Source organism: Schistocerca piceifrons, chromosome 3, assembly GCF_021461385.2.
Source record: "Schistocerca piceifrons isolate TAMUIC-IGC-003096 chromosome 3, iqSchPice1.1, whole genome shotgun sequence".
Classification (NCBI taxonomy): domain Eukaryota; kingdom Metazoa; phylum Arthropoda; class Insecta; order Orthoptera; family Acrididae; genus Schistocerca; species Schistocerca piceifrons.
The window spans coordinates 279,366,418-279,393,217 of record NC_060140.1 but is presented as its reverse complement, the minus strand read 5'-3'; the positions used below and the strand labels follow the sequence as shown (position 1 = coordinate 279,393,217).

The window sequence follows — 26,800 nt, the reverse complement described above, 5'->3', positions numbered from 1 at the left end:
TCTCAGCCTGTGATTTTTTTCTTTGGGGATACCTAAAGTCAAAAGTCTACGTAAAGAAGCCCCGAAACTTAATTGATCTGAAGGAGGCAATCAGTGCGGAAATTATGGCAATTCAAGAAGAAACAGTAGTGAAAGTGATGGAAAATTTCGAGGAAAGACTTGTGGAATGCATCACCGAGGAAGGACACCATCTTCCGGAAGTCATTTTCCGTACATGATTTTTTGTGGTTAGTTCTTGTAATTGGGTGCCTGGGAGCATTTAGTTACGTAATTGAATAAAATTAATTTGTAAAACTGATGGAGTTATAGTTATTTAAAATGTGACCATCCTTTTTGGGCCACCCTGTACAAGAATTTAAGAGGTGTACTCTCACCTTTTCCATTAATGGAAAGAAATCTTAACACCAAGAAGGAGTAGAGTGACGTAAATGAAAGTTGGTAGACATGCTTCTACATCTGAAAGATGTCTCTTTAAATTTTGCACCAGTCGCATAAGAATGGCGCTATGAGGACGAAAATCAGGTTTGCTTTATATACACTCTATAACAGTCGTGAACGTTAGCTACTTTTGAGATTGGATGTGGCGAGTTTGTGTTAGTCAACAGTGCCTTTAAGGCGATAGATGCACTTATCAACAACTCACAGAGTTTGGATGAAGTCGTGTAATAGGGCTACGAGAAGTTTGATACTCTTTCTGCGATATGACAAAGAGATTTGGCAGGAATGTAGCCACTGTACATGACAGCTGGCAGCAGTGACCACGAAAATGTACGGTCACAAAAAGATTGGACTCCAGGTGTTTGGTGTCTGGATCTGTCACATCATATTGCATCTGCAGCAGTAATCTGAGCAGTAGTTGGCACAACAGTGACACAACAAACTGTTACAAATCGGTTACTTCAAGGATAGCTCCAAGTCAGACATCCTGTAGCATGCATTCCACTGACCCAAACCAACACCATCTGCGATTTCGGTGGTGTCAAGCAAGAACTCCTTAGAGGACAGGCTGGAGATCTATTGTGTTTTATGATGGAAGCTGGTTCTGGCTTGGTGCCAGTGCTGGCTGTGTGTTGAATTGGAGTAGTCCAGTTCAGGACATGCAATCCACCTGTCTGCATATTGCACACACTGAACCTACACCTGGGGTCCAATTTCATATGACAGCAGGAGCACTCTCGTGGTAATCCCACATACCCTGCCTGCAAATTTTAGTCTCAGTCTGGTGATTCGACCTGTTGTGTTGCTATTCATGAGCAGCATTCCAGAGTGTGTTTTCTAACAAGATAACACTCGCCCATATATCGCTGTTGTAACCCAACATGCTCAACAGAATGCTAACATGTTGTATTGACCTGTTCAAGCACACATGGGACATCATCAGACGATAACTGCAGTGTCATCCACAAACAACGTTAACCCTGCTTGTATAGGTTAACCAAGCAACAGGCATGGAACTCCGTTTTACAAACTGACTTCTGGCACCTTTACAACACAATGTTTGCATGCTTGCATTTGGTGGTTACACTGGTTATTAATGTACCAGCATTTCACATTTGCAATGACATATCTCACTCTTAATTAACCTGTGATCTTGCAATGTTAATCACATAAATGTGTTAATAATTACTATTAAAAACAGTCTTGATCACGATTTATTTAACAAGGTGACCGCAGTAGTGGTCGAAACCGGTCACCTTGTTAAATAAATCGTGATCAAGACTGTTTTTAATAGTAATTATTTACAAGACATTGATCACTGCTGTTCCCATAATGCATTCAAAAGTAACATAAATGTGTTACCTAGACAAAGGTTATCTCAAAATTTACTCTGCATTATTTTTTGGTGTTGTGATTTTTTTTCAATCACCGTAGTCACTATTAAGTGTAGAGTGGTGCAGCTATATATATTTGCCAGCTACACATCTCAGCAAAGTGTCAGCCTCTGAGAATGCAGGGTGCAGTTGTTCACAAGTTGTGGCTCACACCAACACCAGTGATATCTGTTGCTTCTGATAAGAGGCCATCCTTGGTTCATATGGGCAACTGGCAGAAGTGATGAACACTGCCGGGCTCACTCAGTGTGCAGGAAGAACTTACAATTTGTAGCGTAATTCCCAGAGTTTATCAGGGTACTTTGCTTTGGAACCAAGTGGAGGTTGTCAACCAAAGGCTCTGTCGATCCTGTGACAGCTTTGCCTACAGATTTCTCAGCCTGTGTATGGTGTGGAGGATTGTAGTACACCCTGTGATAGGTCAAGGGTGCACTACACAAAGAAGAAGCAACTGTGTAGGTAGCAGAGTACATGTGGAGTGCTATTGGGATTTTTTAGGCTATGTGGTAGTTGGAGGTCCTCTGATGAACACTCCCCAATCGATACTTGGAGAATGAAATCAGACCTCATACAAAGTAGATACTTTGACTGTCAAAATTTTAACAGTAAATTGTAAAAGTATTCATAATGAAATTCCTGAATTTACTGCTCTGTAGGAAAGCCATCATGCTCAAATTATTCTTGGAAATGAGACAAGCTGAAACCCATAGTAGGAAGTTCTGAAATATTTAATGAGGCGTCAAGTGTATATCGAAAAGACAGATGAGGTGCCAGAGGAGGAGGAGTGTTCATTGCAGTCAACAAAACTACTGTGTCTATTTAGGTGGAAATAGTCTTAATTGTGAAGTTGGATGCAAGTAATAGGGATAGGTGAACTCAAATAACTTATTGGATATCTTTGTCAACCATTCGATTCCGCAATGACAGTTTCAGAATCGTTCAAAGAAAATCTATGCTCTGTAGCACAGCAATATCCAGAACATGTTGTAGTGGTTCAAGGTGACTTTAACCTACAGAATATAGACTGGGACATCTAGGAATTTGCTGCGTGTAGTACAGATACAGTCATCTGAAGTATTTTTGCACTCTTCTCCAAAAATTGAGTATCTAGTCTGACAACCCACATGCAATGGAAATACTGTACTGTACATGTGACATGTACTGTCCTGTCATAGTTGTAGCTCCCTGACAATGCAGGGATCATACCGCTGATGCCTGAGCTGTGACCTCCCAATGTATGCTGAGGAGTAGGTGCCTGTGCAGTCTGGACTCATGGGCAACAGTAATGAGCGGGTAACCTTTGTCATGACTTTGTGGTGCCTGTTGAGAGAGAGCCTCTAATTGGTGTGTGTGGCATCAGGGTGTATGATCCGCAACAAAACAAATTAAACTCATCCATATTGATGGCCATACCAACACTGCCATCTCAGCAAACAAAAATAAGGTTTTTAAAGCAGATATTTACAACCCCATGGCATTTCTGTATTTGGCCACACCATTGGCAGAGAGTCAGGCAAAGAAAAATGGAGGTGGCAGGTTACCCATTCTTGGTATGCTCCAGAACTGCAGAACTGATGGAGAATCTTTCAGAACAACGAAGCCTGCCTCTCTCTCTCTCTCTCTCTCTCTCTCTCTCTCTCTCTTTCTTTCTCTCTCTCTTTCTTCTTCTTCCTTTTTTTCTGAAAATTGGTTTGGAGAAATTGCTGTGATAGAGAAGATGATAGATTGATCTTTTTTGATCAAAGCATTGAGTGCTACCTGATCGCAGCTTCAGGCTTGTGACAAGTTTTGGTGTATACCAGTCACCATCTCTTCTCATAACAAACTCAAAATAATTCACATTGTCATTTTCCACTGAAACCTAATGCTACAAACCCATGAAGAATTGTGTGCTAACCTCGAACAGCATGGAGTCCATTTTGTTTGTTGTGTCCAAAGACGATCTAAGGATAATAGGGTAGACATTGGAGCTTTCATCCTAGCCTTAGATGGATGGAAGTTTTCCTTGAGAAAATTAAGGCATAGGTAATAGGTGTGATGCCAAGCCCAATTTTCCTCCTCCTGTGAGGTGTCTTCAGTGCCAGTGATTCGGACACATGTCCTCCTGCAGTCTTAATTGAGGTTATGGGTTGGGCTTGTGGCAGGGCAACATTTGAGGGCAGCACTCGTGTACAACTCTTTCGTGTTCTGGCATAGGATAGAAGAAGTGTATTAGAGCTTAAAAATGGTTTCACATTGGTCTGCAATTTCTGAGCAGTTAGCAGCTAATGAAGAAAGATGAACTTACAGTGACAAGTGATTGTTTGCATCACTGTCAAGCACTGCCACAGCGAAGCTATGAGAGGTGCAAATTTTGTGACTCAATAAGGATATGTGTACGTGACTTCACGAACTCAGTGGTCTAAATATCACTTGTTTAACGCAGTCAGACTAATTGATACACTTAATCTATTTCTAAGCATTACAGAAAGCAAAGAATCAAATTTTGGCATAGTAGAAGTCACAGAGTTTGTGGGGTGAGAGCCAACAGAAGTAGAAATCCCTGTGCACATCATAAAGTACAAACATTTGAGAGCAGCACTCCAAGTGGGAAAACACTTAAATCAGAGCTTACCTAGGGCAACACAGATTTGGTTTTCAAATGTTGTGTCTAAACTCTTCTAAAGACAAAAATGTGGAGCTGTTAAAGGATTGTGGCAACGTACCTTTTCTATCTGTAGTTGGACTGTCAATCTGTTGTCACGTTGCAGCATCAGCCAATCTGGCTCTGCACCTCCAGGTTACTTCTGGTCAACCACATTCGACTACTTTCTGTTCTCTTATTCTGTAGGTAAGGTTGTGCCCCACCTTTACACTAACAAACTCCATGCTTATAGCAACAGTGTTCAGCTGTATGCTAAACATCACTGCCCTTCCTAGTTTGGCTAGCAACAATGGTGTTTTACACCAGTTAGCTCCACCCTAAGGGTGTAGACTCCCGTCTCACAATTGGGAGTCACTATTTCAGCAGTTTTACTCATTTCCCATCTCTCTCTAACAGTGTGAATCCATTGATGTTGATGTACTTAAGAGCAAGAATAATGCTTGCTGAATATGCTGAGATATGTCTGTTTGTGACCACCATCTACTGTGACACCTTACAACAGCATCTAGACAGTATATGAAGTTACTAGTTAATTCTTTGAACTGAAACTTCTCCCTTGGGACAGCTGTCCAGAGCATCTGCAATTTGCAAGCTATTTCTGTTGGTGTGTTTACCCTGTGTAATGTAAACATTACCGTGTGTGCCTGCTAAGTGTCTTACATCTCTGGTTTCCCATCTTAGTGTCCCTAGCTGTCTTCCTATAGTCTCAAGCTGAACAATGCAGTAGTCAAAGTTATCAATATGTGTTACCCCTACATGTGCAAACCATCCAGAACACCATGCCTGTCATTTGCTGTCGAGTTCAGTTCTCAAGAGGGAGAAGAAAATCCAGGAATATAAAAACACTTGACTGCCTGTCTTATCAAGTAGCTATGAAAAAGTGTGAAGCCCCCCACCCCCTGCAGTCGGTACAGCCTCAAACTTTGTGTCAGAACTCACACCCAGTACAATGACACTATCTCGGATAGTGACTAGTGCAGTTGGGGTGGAACTACAGGAGACATGGTTATGAGAAAGCCAACTCTGTGCTATTAAAAATTATAAATCGTACTGTTCAAATTGCATTAATGCCAAGAGGGCATCTGGAGTAGTTTGATCACCCATTCAATGTGATGGTTTCAGTGAGAACCTCTGTTTACCTCCAAAGCAACATGTGAAACCACTCATGAGAAGGATATTGAAGGAGTATTAAAAGATGCTATTCATGCTTGCTGCGGAAACAATGATATGCTATTAAACTGGTGCCATGGTGATCTGAAGAAATAGCTGCAGCTATCAGTGTGTTGCAGGGCACTTCAGTGACAAAAGTGCCACCCCTCTATGGAACATTTAAATTCAAGAGACTCTTAGTGAAGACGTAGTTTTTAATAATGAAGAGAAAGCAGGAGTATTGCGAACAGTATGTATCATCTATGGGAGCCCACACCCCCCATTGTCTCAACTATGGATTAAACTCCACTGTCCAGTTCACCAAAGTGTCCACATGTAGAAACTGTCATCCTAATTTCCTTACCCAGAAATGCTTGGTGGAGTGAAACTCCTTATCCTTCCATGCACACGGCTTTGAATCGTACAGTGTTCTATTCAGCGAGTGGGATTTCTGTGGCGCTATAGCAGAGTGTCGGACGCAGCCCTTGGTCCCAATAAAATCCATAATGAAATGCTGAAACATCTTAACAACTGCATAAAACTGATCCTCAGGTTTTTCAATCATATTTGGTGGGAAGTGGATTGCCGTCCCAATGGCAGGACAAATCCTCAGAGTTTGACTAATTATTGACCAATCTCTATAATGAATGGGCTGTGCGGATTACTCAAATGAATGGTCAACTGATGACTTGTGTTGGTGCCTGGAAGCCAAAGGACACCTATATCACAATTTCAAAGCAGCTTTCAGGCATTACAGCCCACCAAAGACCAACTGATTTGTCTGGAATGTGCCAAGCACAATGCTTTTGCGTATTGCCAACAGCTGATCGTTGTGTTCTCTGACCTACAAGAGGTACAATATACTTCGCACCATATCGTTCTATCTACACCACATGGGTGGGGCTCTTGAGGCTCTTCACCCATTTTTATCAAGAATTCTGTATCCCCTAGATGATCCCAGGTCTGGATAGATTTGACTCTCAGACCTATACATACAGGAAATTGAGGCTCTGTAGGAATAAGCTCTTTTGCAGTGCAGTCAATGGTGGTGTGATTGCAGTGTGACCCATGGTCTCACTGTCATTGTATGTGAACAACATTTGCCTGTATACAGCTCCCCATCATTGCACATCACTGAGCACCAACTTCAGGTGGGCATGCATAAAGTACATAATTTGACCCTGAATCATGGGTATCAGTTTTCTCTGATGAAAACTCACGCCATGCGCTTTTCACCGACTCAGGGCAATACACCTGTGCACAGAACTTTTCCTCAGAAACCAGTTACTTCAAGTCATGGAAACTCAAATTTTTAGATCTTATTTGACAGTAAGTGAAGATGGTCACCATCTGTATGCCAGCTCAAACCAAACTGTGTGAGAAAACTTGGTACCCTCAGATTCCTCACCAACATCTCCAAGGGTGTAGACCTCATAGGCATGTATGATTTAACAAAGCTTTGGTTTTATCCCAGCTGGACTATGGATATGTTACATATGGGTCAACAGCACCATCATCTTGTTGGACCCTGTCCACCAGAGTGATGTGCGGTTGGCAGCTGGAATTTTCTGTAAGAGTCCTGTCGACAGGCTCCTGGTGGAAGCTGGTATATCACCACTGGGGTCAGACACTAGCAACTGTTGTCAAACGATGTGGCCACAGTCTGTTAGATGCCTAACTGTCCGTTTTACTCGATTAGACAGTTTACAAAAATCCCCAAAATGGGTAGACCAACTGGGATACAATTGGAAGCTCTATGCAAGGACCTCCTCCAGCATAGAGTTCTCTCTTGCGCTGCCTCCCCCCCCCCCCTCCCCCTCTCCCCTCCATGGTGTGTAATCAATTCTATCTTTGATTTGGATGGATCTCTTTTTGTGGCCCTAAGAAAACTGTAGGTTTTGTTTTTGCACAACCAAGGGGCACGAGAAGTGTTCTCTGGAAAGTGCCTGCAGAGAGGGTCACCATTTTATGGGTTACTCTTCCTAGTTTGTAGTTACTCCATGAGTATCTCATTGCTACCCCAGAAACTCTTTGGTCACTAACATCCAAGACCTATTAGTTGATCTCTACAGTTCTTGAGTGACAGTAACATTATCTGTACACCAAGCCATGCGAATATTTCAGGAAATGAACTCACTGAGAGTTGCCTATTGGCCACACCAGACTTATCCATAAGTTTCTTTTGTGTCAAGGGGACTCCACTCATTGCAACAGTGGTAGTTACCTGTAGCATGTGATCGGCAGTGAGCACTGACATTTTAAGTGTTGTATCTGTGCCCTCAACTACCTGAAATTTGTCTGGCGGTGGGCTGTGGTGGTTTGTCTTCTAGGTTACCAGCACTCACATGTCACTGGTAGAAGGCATTTAACTTAAAGCTACAGAAAAAAAGACATATGGACAAGATGGTATCTCAAGTGTGGTGGGAAAAAAATGTGTGAATGAAGTGACTAGACCCTTTAACTGTCTTATAAATTGTAATATTAGGGGAAATGTATATCCAAGTGTTGTTAAAAGTAAGTCTGATTGTCAGAGGCAAGATGGGAAGGTAGGCAGAAGTTTCAAATTACTGACTAATGCCACAGCTCACCACCTTCAGTAAAATATTTGATACTGTTATTCTATCTCAGTTACTGCCCTCTTCTCAAGAAATGCAAAGCTTCCTGAGTCACAGTATGGATATAGGAAGCATTTGATCACAACTACTGCTGTTGCAGATTCTTCCAGTCATATAGAATAAGGTATGCAAACAACTGGAATATTTCTGTATTTGAGCAGGGCTTTTGGCTCTGTAAATAATAGGCACTGCTTAAAGAAAGTGAGGGCATACAGTGTCAATAAAACTTTTAGCCCCTTAACTAATGAATTTGAAACAGTGTTCCACACTTACACACCAGGTGCAGATCAGTCATATAAGGAGGCATTTGGGCCTCAATTCTTGGTACTTTTTTTCATAGCAGATACCTTGCAAAAGGTGGGGTAGAAGAGTTTATTTTTTCAACTCATTCATATGGTTGGAAAGATTAGAAAACTGAGTTTTGCCAACAAAATTTCGCTTGGAAAAACTTTCTGCAGCCAAAAAACTTGGAAAATTTTGGCCTTTTTTCAATTTTTCAAAATATCTCAGTTTTTTGATCCTATCGCTTTAACGTCTATTTTCTTTTTTAAAGAGCACAAAATTCTCTATAAATTTCATTCTTGCCATTTTTTTCTACTCCCAATATCTAAGGCGCTACAGCGCCTCAAAAAATACCAGTTTTTCAAATTTTGAGCATAGTGGCAAGATACCTTATTTTTTAACACTATTTTTTCAGTTTCTGTTTGTGTAGTATAAATACATTATACATCGTGTTGTATGTTAGAATTTACCACCTCACTTTCAGGTATTCAATTTCTCTGTATGCAACATGAGGATTGCTGGGCACCCAACTATTGTGATTCTTACATCACTACCTGAAGTTCACTATGGGCCACCTCAGCCCTGGTATTTGTAAAACTATAAATATAAAAATACATCATTAAAACACACACACACACACACACACACACACACACACACACACACACACACACACACACAATAAATTGTCTCAGGAAACTGAACTATTATTAGCTGCAATAGGCAACCTAATTAGGTAGGTAATTATTCTTGTGTATAAAAGCCACACAGTTGACATTAAAAATAAGTAGCTTTATTACAATTAAAATGCATTGTCAGTTACTAAAAAATGTTGACAGTTCTAGGTATGTAATACTTGTAATACCGCACTTTAGCACACTTGAGACAGATCACTTCCAACGTTTTGATGGGCCAGGTTCCTCAGTGTCACCAGAAAGACCTTGAGTTACGGATTCAGGGTCTGTACATAGAGTTGATCCCAGATTGACCTCTTCTTTAAACAGCAAGTCAGCCTCAGCAAGTTCGTTGATTTCGTCAGCGGTTTCCTCAACATCCTCCATAGCATCTTCTTCACAGCCTTCATATAAGAATTTTGGCACGTTTTCACAGTTGACCCCAATACATTTCTTGCAAATTGAAGAACATTTCAAACCCGCTTTTCTGCAGGAACACGCTCCACCACAGTTCAGCTTGCATGAGCATGAAACAATGTGAAGAAGTGCTTCAGGTGCTGGATCTTGGCTCATTATAATGGGTATTGGACTGTGGTCACTGTGATTCCAGCCCCGTTTCTCAGGAGGTTTCCAGTTTCCTAGCCAACTTTGGACTTGTTGGTAAGTCCGCAATGAATGATGTTGTGCAGCATCTTATGTAGGTGGCAACCATGCAAGATTCAGTTTGCTTTTTGTGGCAGGCTTGGCGAATAGCTGGTACTGCAAATGGTCTAGTGTGTGGGAACTGCTGACACCTCCACTATACAATGCGATAGTAATCTGTTCTCCTGCTGTTATTATTTCTTCATGGGTAGCATGTGGTTTATTGATCATGCAAAGCGCTGAGGTTAGGTGTTCATTTTTCGCAACAATATTGCAGCACTTAATTTTTCGTTGACCAAAAAAGCGGATGTTAGCTCACATCCGCTAAAGACGTGAGTGAACAGGATATATTCACTGTCAAACTTGTAAGATGCAGTGGAAAACCACTTGTCTTCTGCATTTCCTCTTCCTGGCTTTAAGAAAAATAAGTTTTCAATGCCTTGCCCCAAACCGGTCATGAGCACAAGCAGGTCAACATCATCTCCTACAATGACAACACTTCCAAAATCTTTGGTTCTTGAAATGGCAGATGTTACAATCATAATGTCAGCATCTTCTTGTGCCTGATGCACTTCAATGCTACACTTCAGAAATTCCTTTTTATTAAGTGTGATCAAACGCATCTTGTTTCATTCATTGGACAAGAACTTGTCCTGAGGGACTTGGTTCACCATCTCTGATTCAACAACAACGTCAACCGAAGAATGTTTTTTGGACCTACGAATCCTCTTAGCACTCTTTGTGCTACATTTGTCTCCCTCACATGGATACCCATCAAATACAATGGTAAATTGAGATCCAAAATGACATTGCAGGTAAGAAACATAGCTTTGGGCTATTGACTTGAAGCAAATATTTCGAGTCAAAGTCACTTTGTGGATAAGGTACCCTCCATCAATGACAAAAAATTTACTCGGTTCACCTGACTTCACATCTTCTACTGGAACGAAGACATTGTAGAATGAAGATTTTGTTCCTTTTCGCATGCCTTTTTCTGAGAATAGGGACATTGGGTAAGGAACAAGCATTTTCAGCACCACAACATATGCTGAATGGAAGTGACTCCAAACTGTAGGACCCTTATTGTTGTGTGCTAATAGCTGTCAGCGCGCTGTGAACAATCACCAGAGATAAATCACCTTCCGCCCGCCAAAGAATAAATACACTTTTGTCCGCTAAAGAAGAATTCCTACATACTTTTTCTTATAACTGATCATTAACGTCAGTCAACTGTAGAAAATGTATGGCACCTGCATGCAATCGTATTACATATTGTAACACAAATAAACTTCATGCAATCTGGCGTGAATGTGTTCGTAGTTACTGAATATGATGCTGTTTGTCCTGGCCCTGCAGCAGAGTGAGATGGTAAATTCCAGTGAATAACATGATGAGTAATATGTTTGTACTACACAAAAAGAAACTGAAATAAGTGTCCAAAAATTAGGTAATTTGCCACTTTGCTCGAAATTTGAAAAATTGGTATTTTTTGACGTGCTGTAGCACCTTAGATACTGGGAGTAGAAAAAAATGGTAAGAATCAAATTTGTAGAGAATTTTGTGCTCTTTAAAAAAGAAAATAGATGTCAAAGTGATAAGAGCAAATGAAACTGAAATATTTTGAAAAAACTGAAAAAGTCCGAAATTTTCAAAGTTTTTTGACTGCAGAAAGTTTTCCCAAGAGAAATTTGTTGGCAAAACCCGGTTTTCTAACCTTTCCAATAACATGAACGAGTTAAAAAAATAAAATCTTCTACCCCACCTCTTGCAAGGTACAGGCTTTTTTTCTGACAGTTTCACTGGACTATAACACCTTCGTCTGATTTTATGGGTAAGACTCAGGGAAAGTGTAATCTAGATATTAAGACATAAGTATGTACTTCTCTCCAGCAGATTGTGAGTACGGGGTCAGAAATTGCTAGTTTAGAAAAAAATGTGTTCCCTTAGACAGTAGATTTCAATACAGCGGTATACTGCATTGTAATCTATTATGTGTGGTTAGTCTGCGAAGATATGTTTAATATATTGATTACTTATATTGTTATGTAAACACACTGATAATACATTTATATGCACACAGTGATTTTGAAAATTCTTATAATTGTCACCAATGACAATGAGTGTGGTACGTAAAAATCTGAAACTGAATAAAGAAGTGCTTGTTATTACCAATTATAAATAGTTCATTTAATTATAAGATACATTGCAGCAGTGGAAACTGGAGGAAGTAAGAAATTTATATTATTTTTTATTTTGTTTCTAGGTAGATTTTTGGGCATCAAAAGCTGGACTGGTTATAGCTGGTTACTATATGGCAAATGAGAACATTAGAGATATGAGGTAAGCATTAAATAAATTAAATTGGCAAATGTGAAATAAAATAATTTTGAAAGCAAAGAACCAGTTATTGGAAACATTTGTTAAATTTGTGAGGAAACTATTGTGGATTTATTGTTAAAATATATTTTTATTTAGCACTGATATCCACTGCCTCCTCTTCAAGAAAATGTTTGTGAATGCTGCTTTCATTGCGTTTCTTGATCCAGGAGCAACAATGTTTCTTGATTTCAGTGTGCCATGTCAAGGAGAGCTCTGTTTAACAAGTCAGTTGAGTGGAGTGGATAGAGCCTTGAAAGGAGATGTAAGATCAATATCAACAAAAGTAAAACAAGGATAATGGACTGTAGCCAAATTAAATCAGAAAGAGCTGAGGAAATTGAATTAGGAAATGACACTAAAAGTACTAGATGATTTTTGCCATTTGATGAGCAAAATGTGGTAACTGACAGTAGCTGAAATAGAGCACATAAAAAATGGAGACTGCCAATAGCAAGAAAAGTATGTCTTACAAAGAGAAATTTGTTAACATTGAATACAAATTTAAGTCTTATGAAGACTTTTCTGCAAGTATTTGTCTAGAGTGTACCATTATATGGAAGTAAAATGTGTGTGATAAAAGGGCAAGGACAAGGAGATAATAAATGTTTATGAAATGTGATGTTACAGAAGAATGATGATTAATGGATGAATCAGATTGTTGAGAATGTTGTAATTGAACGCTTACTGAGCCCCAACAACCTTGGAAGCAAAAAAGTGGTTTTGCTGATATAGTTTTTTAATGGTGGCAAATTGCATGCTTACTATTCTTAATGTGATGGCACTAGAAAAGAAATGGGGCAACACAATAAGAAACAACTAATAACATTTATTAAGAGTGTATTGTAATATAGTGTTTAACTCTGGTAGAGTTTGATGCGTGGCACTTGATGCCCTGTACCTAATCCAGTGATACATATAAATAACTTCGTTGTCTCTTGACAGTCGATGATATTGTCACTATGGCTGAAAGTAATAGTGCAGTACTCTGTCAATGGCCCAAGTTCCTTGTAACTGGAATCTGCTAAGTCGGAATGTAGGGTTCAGAGAACTGAACTCAACTCTGAGTAGTGTGTGTGTGTGTGTGTGTGTGTGTGTGTGTGTGTGTGTGTGTGCGTCACATACAATACACTTGGAATTTTACTCCAGTTAACTCATACATGATGTTTTGGCAGTAACCTTTGCTTCGTGTATTACCTTTAAGCTCTTGGGTTTTGAAATCTCATCTGGTGCAGTCCTCATCAATCAGTGTTTCTTTCTCATTCTGACCAGTGAGTCTCCCCTGACACACATTCTGGATGACTTTGTTGAACTCTGCTCCTTTTCCTAAACCTCACCAGTCTTTCCCTTCACCCCTCTTCTATCCTCTTTAACCTTTCTGCCAGAAGAAGGAGCCACTAGTTCCAAAAGCTTATGATCTGTAATAACTTATATCCTACTGCAACTTAGTGAGCAGATTTTTTTATCGAGCCAATTACATCCTTCAGCATGTCTTGCACATCTGCCGATAGCTAACAAAGAGTGCTGTGAACAGTGAACTATATTGCTTTCACCTTCAACTGATGGATATGGAAATTCTTCCATCAAAGGCACAAAACACGATGTGCCAGATGCACACAAGCACGCAAGGAGTCGGTGGTCGTCACCCTGGGGCATCAGGACTCTCAGCAATGGCGATCCTGCCAGGTGGCCTTTGCAGAGGCTGGGTGGCACCTGTGAGGAGGGCCCATGGTCAGAGTGGGTGGCATCAGGGCAGATGACATGCCATGAAGTGTAGTACGTCATCTCTTGCTGGTGGTCAATCAACGTCTTAACTTCAATGCTAAGAAATACAACACCAAATTGCCATATTGGCAGCGAAGCTTATTCACCCCGGTACATCATATGTACGAGAGTTGATGGGAAATCTTTCTGGCCAAGAAAGGAAACTAATGCACTAAAAGACCCTGGACTGACTGACCTACATTGAGGCTAAAAGAAAATATGAGAGGCTACATCCTGTGCTTATGATGTCAACCTATGCCACCACTACGACAACGGTTCTACCGTCTTCCATTCTGCCGCATACAGTTGGCTCTCAGAGCCGTCAGATTCCACCTACCCCCTTGATGGTGGGGGGACTTCCCTCCCTGTTGCTCCTGCACAACCTACTTCAGGAGTAACACCACCACCACCCTCTCCCTCCCCCCCCCCCCCCAACCGTCAGGGACGTCACTTCCCACTTCTCAACCAGAGAAGTGTAAGTCTTCTTCAGCTCCTCTTGCCAAGAGGGGATCCCTTGGGTCACTTCCTTCCCAGGTTCCTACCAGTGGCAAAGCCGACACCCGCCAGTGGCTGAAGCAACCACAGGTAGCTGAGACTGAATCAGTGAAGCCCTTCCAGCTGGACAAACCTAAGGAGCAGTGAGAGAAAACTAAAAAGGAAAAGACCCCCAAGAACCAAGGCACTGCGGTGACACCCACTCCACCACTACCTACAAGCTCTGTGTCTGGGGGTGAGATGGAGATTCTGGCGTCCACTGAGATCTCGCTGGGCCCTCAGACACAATGGATGTTGATTGCACAGGTACTCATCTGGTGGCAGCAGGTGACCCTGAGGCGTAGACTGCCTCATTGAGTGTTTCATGCCTTTCCAGTCTCACAATCACGTAATCCTCCAGTGGAACTGCGGTGGTTTTTTGCACCACCTGGCTGAACTATGGCAGCTGTTAAGCTTTACACCTGCTTTCTGCATTGCCCTCCAGGAAACCTGGTTCCCGGCAATGCAGACCCCTGCTCTCCTTGGCTATAAGGGATATTACAGGAACCGTAGTGACTATAATAGTGTGTCAGGTGGAGTTTGCGTCTATGTCTTGAACTCGGTATGTAGTGAACCTGCGACCCTTCAAAGCCCTCTTGAAGCTGTGGCTGTCAGGATAAGGATGACACAGGAAATAACTGTCTGCAATGTATATCTTCCTCCAGATGGTGCAGAACTCCTGAACATATTGGCTGCACTGATTAACTTCCTAAACCTTTCCTACTTCTGGGAGATTTTAATACGCATCATGCTTACTGGCCGAGGTAGGGAGGTCGAAAATTTACTTGTCACAACTCGACCTCTGCCTCTTAAATACAGGTGGCCCCACACATTTCAGTGTGTCACATGGCACATATTTGGCCATTGATCTCTCGGTTTGCAGCCTTGGCCTTCTCCCATGTATCCACTGGAGAGCACATGACCTTTGTGGTAGTGACCACTTCCCCATCTTCGTGTCACTTCCCCGGCATCATGCCCACAGATGCCTACCCAGATGGGCTTTAAACAAGGCAGATTGGGAAGCCTTCACCTCTGCTGTCACCGCCGAATCTCCCCCACATGGTGTCATTGATGTCGTTGAGCAAGTCACTACAACGATTATTTCTGTGGCGGAAAATCTTGATCCCTCGTTCTTGAGGGTGCCCCTGGCGAAAGACAGTCCCTTGGTGGTTGCTGGAAGTTGTTGAGGCAATGAAAGAGTGTGAGCCAGCTCTACAGCGATATAAGTGGCACCCTTCCCTAGAGCACTTAATAGCCTTTAAGCGGCTCTGCGTCCACGTTCTCCAGCTTATAAAACAATGGAAACAGGAGCATTGGGAGAGGTATGTGTCGACCATTGGGTGCCATACATCACCATCCCAAGTCTGGATGTCTGGATGAAGATCAGACGTCTTTTTGGGTACCAGACCCCAACAGGTGTCGGCCATCCTGATTTAGGTTTTCTGCGATTTTCCTAAATCGCTCCAGGCAAATGACGGGATGGTTCCTTTCAAAGGGCGTGGCCGACTTCCTTCCCCATCCTTCCCTAATCTGATGAGACAGATGACCTTGCTGTCTGGTCTCCTTCCCCAAACAACCCAAAACCCAAACCCAACAGGTGTCCCTGGCTTTAACATCAATGATGTGTTATCTACCGGTTGCAAATGCGATTGCTGAGCACTTTGCTGAGCACTTTGCTGAGCACTTTGCTGAGCACTTTGCTGAGCACTTTGCTGAGCACTTTGCTGAGCACTTTGCTGAGCACTTTGCTGAGCACTTTGCTGAGCACTTTGCTGAGCACTTTGCTGAGCACTTTGCTGAGCACTTTGCTGAGCACTTTGCTGAGCACTTTGCTGAGCACTTTGCTGAGCACTTTGCTGAGCACTTTGCTGAGCACTTTGGTGAGCACTTTGCTGAGCACTTTGGTGAGCACTTTGCTGAGCACTTTGGTGAGCACTTTGCTGAGCACTTTGGTGAGCACTTTGCTGAGCACTTTGCTGAGCACTTTGCTGAGCACTTTGCTGAGCACTTTGCTGAGCACTTTGCTGAGCACTTTGCTGAGCACTTTGCTGAGCACTTTGCTGAGCACTTTGCTGAGCACTTTGCTGAGCACTTTGCTGAGCACTTTGCTGAGCACTTTGCTGAGCACTTTGCTGAGCACTTTGCTGAGCACTTTGCTGAGCACTTTGCTGAGCACTTTGCTGAGCACTTTGCTGAGCACTTTGCTGAGCACTTTGCTGAGCACTTTGCTGAGCACTTTGCTGAGCACTTTGCTGAGCACTTTGCTGAGCACTTTGCTGAGCACTTTGCTGAGCACTTTGCTGAGCACTTTGCTGAGCACTTTGCTGAGCACTTCGCTGAGCACTTCGCTGAGCACTTCGCTGAGCACTTTGCTGAGCACTTCGCTGAGCACTTCGCTGAGCACTTCGCTGAGCACTTCGCTGAGCACTTTGCTGAGCACTTTGCTGAGCACTTTGCTGAGCACTTTGCTGAGCACTTTGCTGAGCACTTTGCTGAGCACTTTGCTGAGCACTTTGCTGAGCACTTTGCTGAGCACTTTGCTGAGCACTTTGCTGAGCACTTTGCTGAGCACTTTGCTGAGCACTTTGCTGAGCACTTTGCTGAGCACTTTGCTGAGCACTTTGCTGAGCACTTTGCTGAGCACTTTGCTGAGCACTTTGCTGAGCACTTTGCTGAGCACTTTGCTCGAGCCTCTGCGTCGGAGAATTACTCCCCAGCCTTTTGCACCCTCAAATGGCGGATGGAAAGGAAAGTCCTCGCATTCACTACACACCACAATGAACCCTGTAATGCCCCAAGTACAGAATGGGAGCTCCTTAGCGCCCTTGCACATTGCCCCGACACAGCTCCTGGTCTGGATCAGATCCACAGTCAAATGATTGAACATCTCTCGTCTGACTACAAGCGACTTCTCCTTGTCACCTTGAACCGGTCCTGGTGCGATGGCGCCTTATCCATCGCAATGGCAGGAGATCACCATCATTCTGGTGCTCAAACCCGGTCAAAACTCGCTTGATGTGGATAGCTACCGGCCCATCAGCACCACCAACTTTCTTTGTAAGCTACTGGAACATGTGGTGTGTCGGGGGTTGGGTTGGGTTGGGTCCATCAGGGTCGCTCTACCGCTGATAATCTTGTGCCCCTCGAGTCTGCCATCCGAACAGCCTTTTCCAGACGCCAACATCTGGTTGCCGTCATTTTTTACTTATGTGAAGCATATGACACGACCTGGCGACATCATATCCTTGCCACGTTGTATGAGTGGGGTCTCCGGGGACTGCTTCCGATTTTTCTCCAAAACTTCCTGTTGCTCCGTACTTTTCATGTCAAAGTCGGTGCCTCCCATAGTTCCCCCCCCGTATTCAGGAGAATAGCGTTCCGCAGACTCCGTATTGAGTGTGTCTCTCTTTTTACTGGCTATTAATGGTTGAGCAGCAGCTGTAGGGCTGTCGGTCTCACCTTCTCTGTATGTGGATGACTTCTGCATTTCATACTGCTCCTCCATTCTGGAGTTGCTGAGTGGCACCTTCAGGGAGCCATTCACAAGGTGCAGTCATGGGCTCTAGCCCACGGCTTCCAGTTTTTAGCTGCGAAGTCGTGTCTCATGCATTTCTGCCGGCATTGCACCGCTCATTCAGAACCAGAACTTTACCGTAATGATGATCCACTCACTGTAGTGGAGACATATTGATTCTTAGGACTGGTTTTCGACACCTGATTGACTTGGCTATCTCACCTTCTTCAGCTTAAGCGGAATTGGTGGCAGCACTTCAATGCCCTCTGCTGCATGAGCAACACCAACTGGGGTGCAGATTGCTCTATGCTGCTGCAGCTCTGCAGAGCCCTTGTTCAATGCCGCCTTGACTATGGGAGTCTGGTTAATAGTTCGGCAGTGCCCTCAGTGTTGCATTTACTCGACCCAATGCATGACCGTGGTATTCGCCTAACGACGGGAGCTTTTAGAACAAGTCCGGCGACCAGTGTCCTCCTGGAGGCCCGAGTCCCTCCGTTGAAGGTTAGGCATGCACAATTGCTCACCAGTTACATTGCACATGTTCGTAGTTCTCCTGCACATCCGAATTAACGTCTCCTTTTCCCAACCACGGCGGTTCATCTCCCGCACCGGTGGCCCAGGTCAGGGCTTAAGATTGCGGTTCGCGTCCAGCCCTGTCTGAACTGGAGTCCATCCCGTTATCACCTCTTCTTGAGGTCCATTCATGTACACCTCCATGGTGTATGCCTAGGACGCAGATTCTTCTGGACCTTTCGCATGGCCCTAAGGACTCTGTTAACCCTGCGGCTCCCCACTACCACTTCCTCTCAATTCTCGACATGTACCAGGGCCATGAAGTGGTTTACACTGATGGCTTGATGGCTGATGTTCATAGAGGACATATTGAACACCACACCTTGCCAGATGGCTGCAGTGTTTTCATTGCAGAGCTGGCAGCCATATCTCTTGCTCTTGAGCATGTCCGTTCATGCCCTGGTGAGTCTTTTCACCTGTGTACTGACTCCTTGAGCAGCCTACAAGTTATCGACCAGTGCTACCCTCGCCATCCTTTGGTAGCCTCCATTCAGGAGTCCATCTATATGCCCTGGAATGGTCCCTTCGTTCAGTGATGGCTGTGTGGACCCCAGGTCACGTTGGAATCCCAGACAACAAACTTGCTGACAGGCTGGCCAAACAGGCTACGCAGAAAACGCTTCTGGAGATGGGCATCTCTGAAACTGACCTGTGTTCTTTCTTACGCTGCAGGGTTTTTCGGCTTTGGGAGATGGAATGGCTTAACAGTACACAGAAGAAGCTGTGTGTCATTAAGGAGACTACGAATGTGTGCAAGTCTTCCGTGCGGTCCTCTCACAGGGAATCAGTTATCCTCTGCTGGCTCCGAATTGGCCATACGTGGCTAATGCATGGTTACCTCCTATGTTGCGAGGACCCACCTCGGTGTCGCTGTGGCTCACAAATGACGGTCATCCACCTCTTGCTGGACTGCCCACTTTAAGCCACTCTGCATTGTACTTTTAACTTTCCCACTGTCCCACCTTCGGTGTTGGATGGCAGTGCCTCAACAGCAGCTTTAGTTTTATGTTTTATTCATGAGGGTGGGTTTTACCATTTGATCTAAGCTTTAGCACTTCTCCTTTGTCCCTCTGTGTCCTCCATCCTAGTGCCTTTAGGGTGGAGGTTTTAATGTGTTGGAGAGTGGCTGACTTCTCCTTTTTATTCTCATGGTCAGCCAGCCATGGTAATCTGCTCTCTTGTTGTAATCTCTTCTCCATTTTTCTTGCCTCTCTCTGTGGTTTTCTTGTCGATTTTTGTCCATTTTAGTGTTTGTTGCCCTTCTGTCATTCTTGTGGTTTTCTCCTTTCTTCCAGCTGTGTTTTGTATGTCTCGGTTATTTTACTCCCACCCTTGTGGAATTATTTTGATCAGAAAGAGGGTCCGATGACCTGGCAGTTTGGCCCATCCCCCTTTTAAACCAACCAACCAAACGTATTGCAGCAGAACTGTGTCAGCAGAAAACTCTGAACATGTACTCTCTTCTGACAATGCACCACTCTTGTTACACGAATTTCTTAGTATGGGACGATGTGTATCTTACTGTCGAAGTCCGTACATACTTGTTAATTGCATAAGCATCCAGGTAAGGTCCCAGAGTGTCTTTCATTATTGGTGACAATGTGAATATAATGATAGGAACAGAAAGTTGGTTTAAACCAGGGGTTCCCAACAAAATTTTCTCGAGGACCCCCTCATCGAGAATGATTGGTACCTTGTCATACCACAGTATCAAGTACCTAAAAAAAGCCAAATTAAGAGTCTTTTTACATGTTTTCTATTTTTGGTACTCAGAAAAAACAGACATATTCATTATTGAAAAAATATTGAGCTTAAGAGGTAGCACGCACAGTCTAAGGGCATACAGCAGAACTATTTCCCTTTATCTAATTCTAGTTTTGCGTTAGGTGTGCTAGTGTCAGTTGGCTCTAGGAAGACACTAGACGCAGAAGTTAGCGTTCGCTAAAGCTCTGCTCATGTGGGAAGTGGCCAAAACAAAAAATCTGTTATCATACGAAATATATTTAATATACTTCTTATTCTAATAGCATCTTATGGACCCCTCTGGCATAGCTCGCAGACCCCTGGGGGTCCGAGGACCACCTGTTGGGAACCACTGGTTTAAACCATTTGAATGAAACTTTCTATATTTTTTATTCATCATTTCGCAAACCACAGCATCTAGCAAAAATGTTTCACATACAAAACTAAACTGTGTTAAATTTCCTACAGAAAAGGTCCTTTTCATTTTTTTTTTTCATGGAGCAATAGTTCCCCAAAAATCACACGAGTATTAAAAATAGTGTTTTAATGGTATAAAATTAATGTATATTGTTAAATGACCTGGGTTAAGACCAAATATTAAATGTTTGTACCACAGATAAGTGCCTTAGAATGTTACTGAGAGATAAATTGTGTTCTGAGTGTGTAACTGTGTGGAAAGGTGGTGGTGGTGGTGGTGGTGGTGGTGGCGGTGGTGGTGGTTAGAAGCATGAGGGAAGGTAGGTCCACTGGATTGTGGTCATTGCACTTCTTCATAGGTCTACAAAATGAAGAGGGAACAGGCAGTTCACCATTCTCTCTACTGCACTGTCACAAAAAGCAACTATAGGATGTTTCACAAAGTTAAACTGTCCTTTCCAAAGCTTGTCTTGTGAATCCACTGGGTATGCAGAGGACAGATACACTCAGGAGATTTTTATTTTCCACAAAGTGAGTTAGCACTACTTGGAATAAAGATGTGAATTACTAATAATAGTAGCGCAAGAAACGCATATGAACAGAATCTACGTAAATCTGTGCGTACTGTTCTGCAGTGCTAGAGGGAAATTGTTTCTTTGTCATTCTGTAAAGCAGCTGTAGCGTTATTCTGGGAGAGGTGACTTTCCCCACCATGAGTGCTGCTTGCATTTCAGTTTGCAGATATGCTATGTCTCCACAACATTTCCTGTCCAGTTCTCTCATATGAGTAGACAAATTGTTAAATGAGCTATTATGTAAAAAAGGTCAACAGCTGGAGCTGTCTGCTGTCTCCCACACTGTGTCACCATGTGTAACACACTGCCAATATGTATTTGACTGTGTCGATTTCATTGTCTCTGCTATCAATGGCTGGAATACTTTTTGTAGCTTGAAAGTAGCAAATGCATCACCCCAGCCTCAGCTCATCCAACATCTGAAGAGGCCCAGAGGCTTTAGTTGGCTCCTTCTGTAATGTTAGGTCACCTGTATACTGCCCATCCCTTAATGCAGCAGGTCCAGGAAAAGTGTCACTTGCTAACTCTTAGTGGAGCCAGTGTGATGTTTCTGTGGGTTCCTGGTCATGTCGGTCTGCCAGGAAACGAGGCTTCTGATGCTGCTGCCAAGGCTGTAGTCCTCGTAACTCAGCCCGCGAGTTCCTGTATTCTCGCAGATAATCTCTGTGTTGCCATCTGTCAGGAGGTGGTGTCCCTTTGGAATCGCCAATGGTCCTCCCTTCACCGGAATAAGCTCCGGCGTATTAAGCCTCTCCCGGTGGCTTGGGGGATCTCCTCTCGACCCTCCAACCGGGAGGTCTTTTTAAGCAAGCTGTGTATTGGGCACTGCCTTTTTAACTATCCTCATTTGATAAGTGATGCTAACCCACCTCTTTGTACACATTATGCCCAAATTTAACTGTCCCCCACATCCTGATGGAATGCCCTAATTTTTTTTTTTTTTTTTTCATTCCCGCTTGGATTCGCCATCTGAGTTATTGGCCGTTTTAGCAAATCAGTATGGCGAAGGCCATTTAATTTTTAGTTTTGGACCTCCGTTTCTGTGTGGTGTCTTTTTTTAGTCCCTTCTCCATGTGCCTGTTTTTAGCTCCCTTCTATTATGTCAATTGGGACTGACATATTGTCGTTTTTTAACTCCTGTCTGTCTTCGTGTTCTGTAGTTTTGACTTGGGCTCGTATGACCTCAGTTGTTTTTGCGGCCTAAAGCAAAACAAAACCAAATGAAACCAAACCAAACCAAACCAATCACCTAGGTGTTAAGAAACTTCAGATATTTCAACACAAGTCAAGCAATGCATTACAGCAGATTATTGTTCTAGATTTACCCATGATAAGTTCTATTCCATCAGACGTAATATTGACACCTACCTTCCGTAATACACTGTGGATGTGTGATTAGTGGCTCCACTCACTACAGCCCACTCTGCAAGTGTCAGCAGTTGCAGAAGGGAACAGATTTCTGCAGCCTTATCAGCAATGCATTTAATGAGAGAAGCACAGTAACTTTCCAGTCATTCATTATTTCACGCAAAGTGACTGCACCATGGTTCCATGGCCTTACAATATGCTGTTAATGACAGATGGCAGCAAGATGCCAAACTGACCAATCCAGTCCACTTTCCTGCCAATACTGCATATGTCATTGACAACATCGCACCTATAGACCAAACACTTTTCAGCTGTTGTTTATAGGAACATATTTTACTTAAAACTTTACTCAACAACTGCAAATAAATACTCACTTATTAAACTGAAAATAACTCCACTATTATAAACATGATTTCAAAGAAGTTATTTTGTCTACATATGGGAGAGAACTGGACAGGGAATGCTGGGGAGATAGTATGTCTGTAAGCAGAAAAGTGAGCAGCATTTGTGGTGGGGAAAGTCACCTTTCTCAGAAGAACGCTACAGCTGTGGGATAGAGAGGCTAAGAATCAATTTACCCTATAGCAGTGTACAAAAGTGTGCAGAGATTTACATAGAATCTAGTCACATATTTTTCTTCTGGTTGTATTGTTAGGAACTGATCTCCGTTCAATGTTGTGTTAACATACTTTATGGAAAATAAACATCTCCCTACCAGGAGTGTTTGTGCACTACATCGCCAGTGATTCATAAGGCTAGCTGCGGAAGGATCAGTATAACTTTGTGACATACCATTTAGTTGCTTTTTGTGATATAGTGCAGTAGAGAGATTGGGAAATAGCCTGCTCTCTCCTAAGTTTGCAGGCATATGGAGGAGGAAAGTGCATGGCCACAGTCTGGCAAACTATTTTCACTCACTTCTAACCTCGATTTCCACCTTTCTATCCTATTACACTCCAAAAGCTTAATTTATCTCTTAATATGGTCCTACTGTGCTTAGATGTGGTACATAAATTTTGTACTATTAAAACATTGTTTCTAAAAACATGCTATTTTTCCACCCCATGCGACGTGAAAACCATCAGTGCTAGAGAAAAAAATGAATGGTACTTTTCTTGTATAAAATTTAGTGCAGTTTAATTTCATGCTAGGAAACCTTTCCACTAGATGCTGCAGTTATTGAGATAGTCAAGAAAAGGCTAAGAGTAACCTTTAGATGCACCTCCCCCTCCACCCCTACATTCACACCCCATCAATCGGGATTTTTAGTATGTTGTTCATGACACTCCTCCCTATCACTGTACTAAAAATTTTTAACTGCACCAATTTTTTCCACCAGGTCAGCATTTTTTGGTTGTCGTTGAGTCTGCTATTGGCCATTTACATTAAGTATTGACTTTGTGAAACACTTCAGAGAGAGCGGGTAAATTCTCTGATTGCTGAGAGACACTTGCGTTTAAAACAAGAACCACTGACAAAGAATCTTGTGATGCGATCTTAAGCTTATTTTCTAGAAAACTCTTTAGAGCAGTAGAGGGGTTGCGAGATGGCTCAGTTCTGGAGACGGAAAGGGGGGGGGGGGTTCTTGATTCACTGAATGTAGATTATTATTGTTGTTGTTGTTGTTTCCCGCATGAATTTTCGCTCTGCTGCGTAGCGTGCACTGTTTGAAATGTGAAACTTTAGTGGTTGGGGAGAGGTAATGTGGATTGTCCAGATCTGTAATAATTATTGTTTTACCTTGTCTCCCCAATAATGTACAACAATGCAAGTGTGGCTGCGATGGGTATTCTCTCTTCATGTTGACTTCATCTCTGATAAGCTCCATTTAAAAATGCAAGTCCTCGTTGCATCAGGAGAAGGAAATTAGGATGTAGCTCGGTAGTAGAATAAAAACTTGCAACTTCCACTTATTATAACTTTTACTTTACACAGTACTGAAGTAATGCAGTTAGATGCATCTTTCATGCACCAGCTCAAAAGACTGACAGACACAGAGATCTGTGGAAAAGAAAAAAAACAAAATGAGGTACATAAGAAAAATGATAGTTTTGTTCTTCAATTTCCTGTCAGCGTAGATGTAATCATACCTCCCTACGATGTCTTTGCTGGATGAGGATAGCACATCTACATGTGTAGGTCATTTGAAGAAGTTACATAGAACCTTTGCCTTTCATAGGAAAATGCTAACAGTCTGCTAGGTTGTGGCTAAGCCATTTCTCCTCAGTATCCTTTCCTAGTCCCACTAGATATGCAGGAAAACTTCTTTGAAATTTGGGAAAGCAGACAAGAGGTACTGTCAGAAGCAAGGCTGCAACAGTGTGGCACATGTGCTTGCATAGATAGCTCAGTCAGTAGAGCATTTTCCTGTGAAAGGCAAACATTCAAAGTCATGGTCTGGCACAGTTTTAATCTAACAGATGTTTTGTTATTACTGTTATAGTTCACCTCTTGTACAAAGCCACTAACTCTCACAAATGAATTTTGCTTTTTGTGTATATTATATGTAAACTAATTTCCTGTTGGTGCAGCCTTCTAACCTCGGCCTGTTTGTTCTCAGTCATGAGCGAGGACAGCGAGTTGCAGACAAAATTGCCGAGAATTTCAGCTCAGCTTGTCTTGTTGTTGTAAGTATTTATGCATGCAACATTGCATTCCCATGAAGAAAGTTGTGTTTCAAAAGAGAAAATATAGTTCACCAGACTCAGGAATCTGTCTGCATTTCTATTTTTTAATGAAATATTTCAAAGTGAGTGATACCAACTGAAAGTATGATATTATTGAGAATACGTACTTGTAACCCTTCAGCTACTAATGGAAGCTTATTTCAGACTTAATGAGAATTTTATAAATTTGAATTGTGTTATTTGTATTTCATAGATCCCATGGAGAGGAGTCTCAGGGGCATGGAAAGTAGTCAAAAATTTACATGTAATTCAGCTTAAGTGCAATACTATTTAATAACTGAAATTGCCATAGTATTCATAAGGCATTTGATATGCTCTGGCATGTTGTTGAATAGATATGTAGCCATGTATAAGATTCCTTAGTTCTATTGTTTACTTCTTGTGTCTTCGTAGGGGTTTGTTTTTGGTGCTAATGTTAGTCATGTGTTCAACATTTCTTAAAGTTACATGTATTTTGTGCTCAAACTATCACCCCAAAATAATTTCTTGAGAAATTCACATATGAGGGACTATGTTTTATCGTACTGTAAAATTGGTATTAGCTCAGATCTATTATGGGCAGACACTTTTGAAGATGATGTCAGGAAAGGGATGTTATAGAAAGTGAATTTGGTAGCCATATATCATTTCAAAATAAAATTTATGGTAATTAAATACAGATATGCTGGTGAGCTTTTGACTTTCACCTGCTTTATTTCTTCATTGATTGTCCTCGGTGTCGACTTACTGTATTGCTACAATGGCTGTAAAATGAGTGTGTGGAAGTCGAACACTGACTACTTCAAATGATGTAGCTGACAGGTGCACATTTGCATTCCACAGTTCTCTACTTTCACTGTTCACAACACCCCCCCTCCCCCCCACCCCACCCCACCCCACCCCACCCCACCCCACCCCCAATAATGCACAGGTATAGGGCCAGTGCACTGTGCACTACTGTGTAACTTTTGATAAGTCTCATTAATAGGTTGCAAGCAGAAGTCAACATACTGCTATGATAGTTTACTGTTGAACATCTACGAGCAGTAAATACCTAACCACACAGTTCTTGCTGCATAAGTTGAACAGACACTGTTATTGTTTTAGCACATGGCCTATTACACTTATTTCACAGTTAAGTGGGTGCATTGTTGTTGCTATAACCAACACTGGTTCCTCGTCTGAAACTTGGCCGTGGACTGACTGTCTCGGGACCTAAAATTGGGCCCTTATATATCATCAGAATAATAGGCACTGAAACTACACATTGAGCAATGTTTAATTTACAGATATTACAGTTAAAACATACCTCATTCAATGAACTGAATCTATCAAAAAATTCGTTCTTTTTAACAGTTTCCTCTACTACTAGGATTTAGCCAAATTATTTGTTTAAATGATGAAATTAACATATATACTTCTGACAAAATTG

At 42.4% G+C, this 26,800-nt stretch overlaps 1 protein-coding gene across 1 annotated transcript in view; it reads left to right on the top strand.

Annotated features, from left to right (window-relative positions):
• Window positions 1-26,800, top strand: part of LOC124788113 (ER membrane protein complex subunit 8) — a 49,278-nt gene that overhangs the window by 6,316 nt on the left and 16,162 nt on the right. Inside the window, exons 2-3 of the mRNA XM_047255237.1 lie at window positions 12,102-12,178; window positions 25,263-25,329. Coding sequence (XP_047111193.1) covers window positions 12,102-12,178; window positions 25,263-25,329 — 144 coding nt within the window. The remainder of the gene's footprint in view (window positions 1-12,101; window positions 12,179-25,262; window positions 25,330-26,800) is intronic.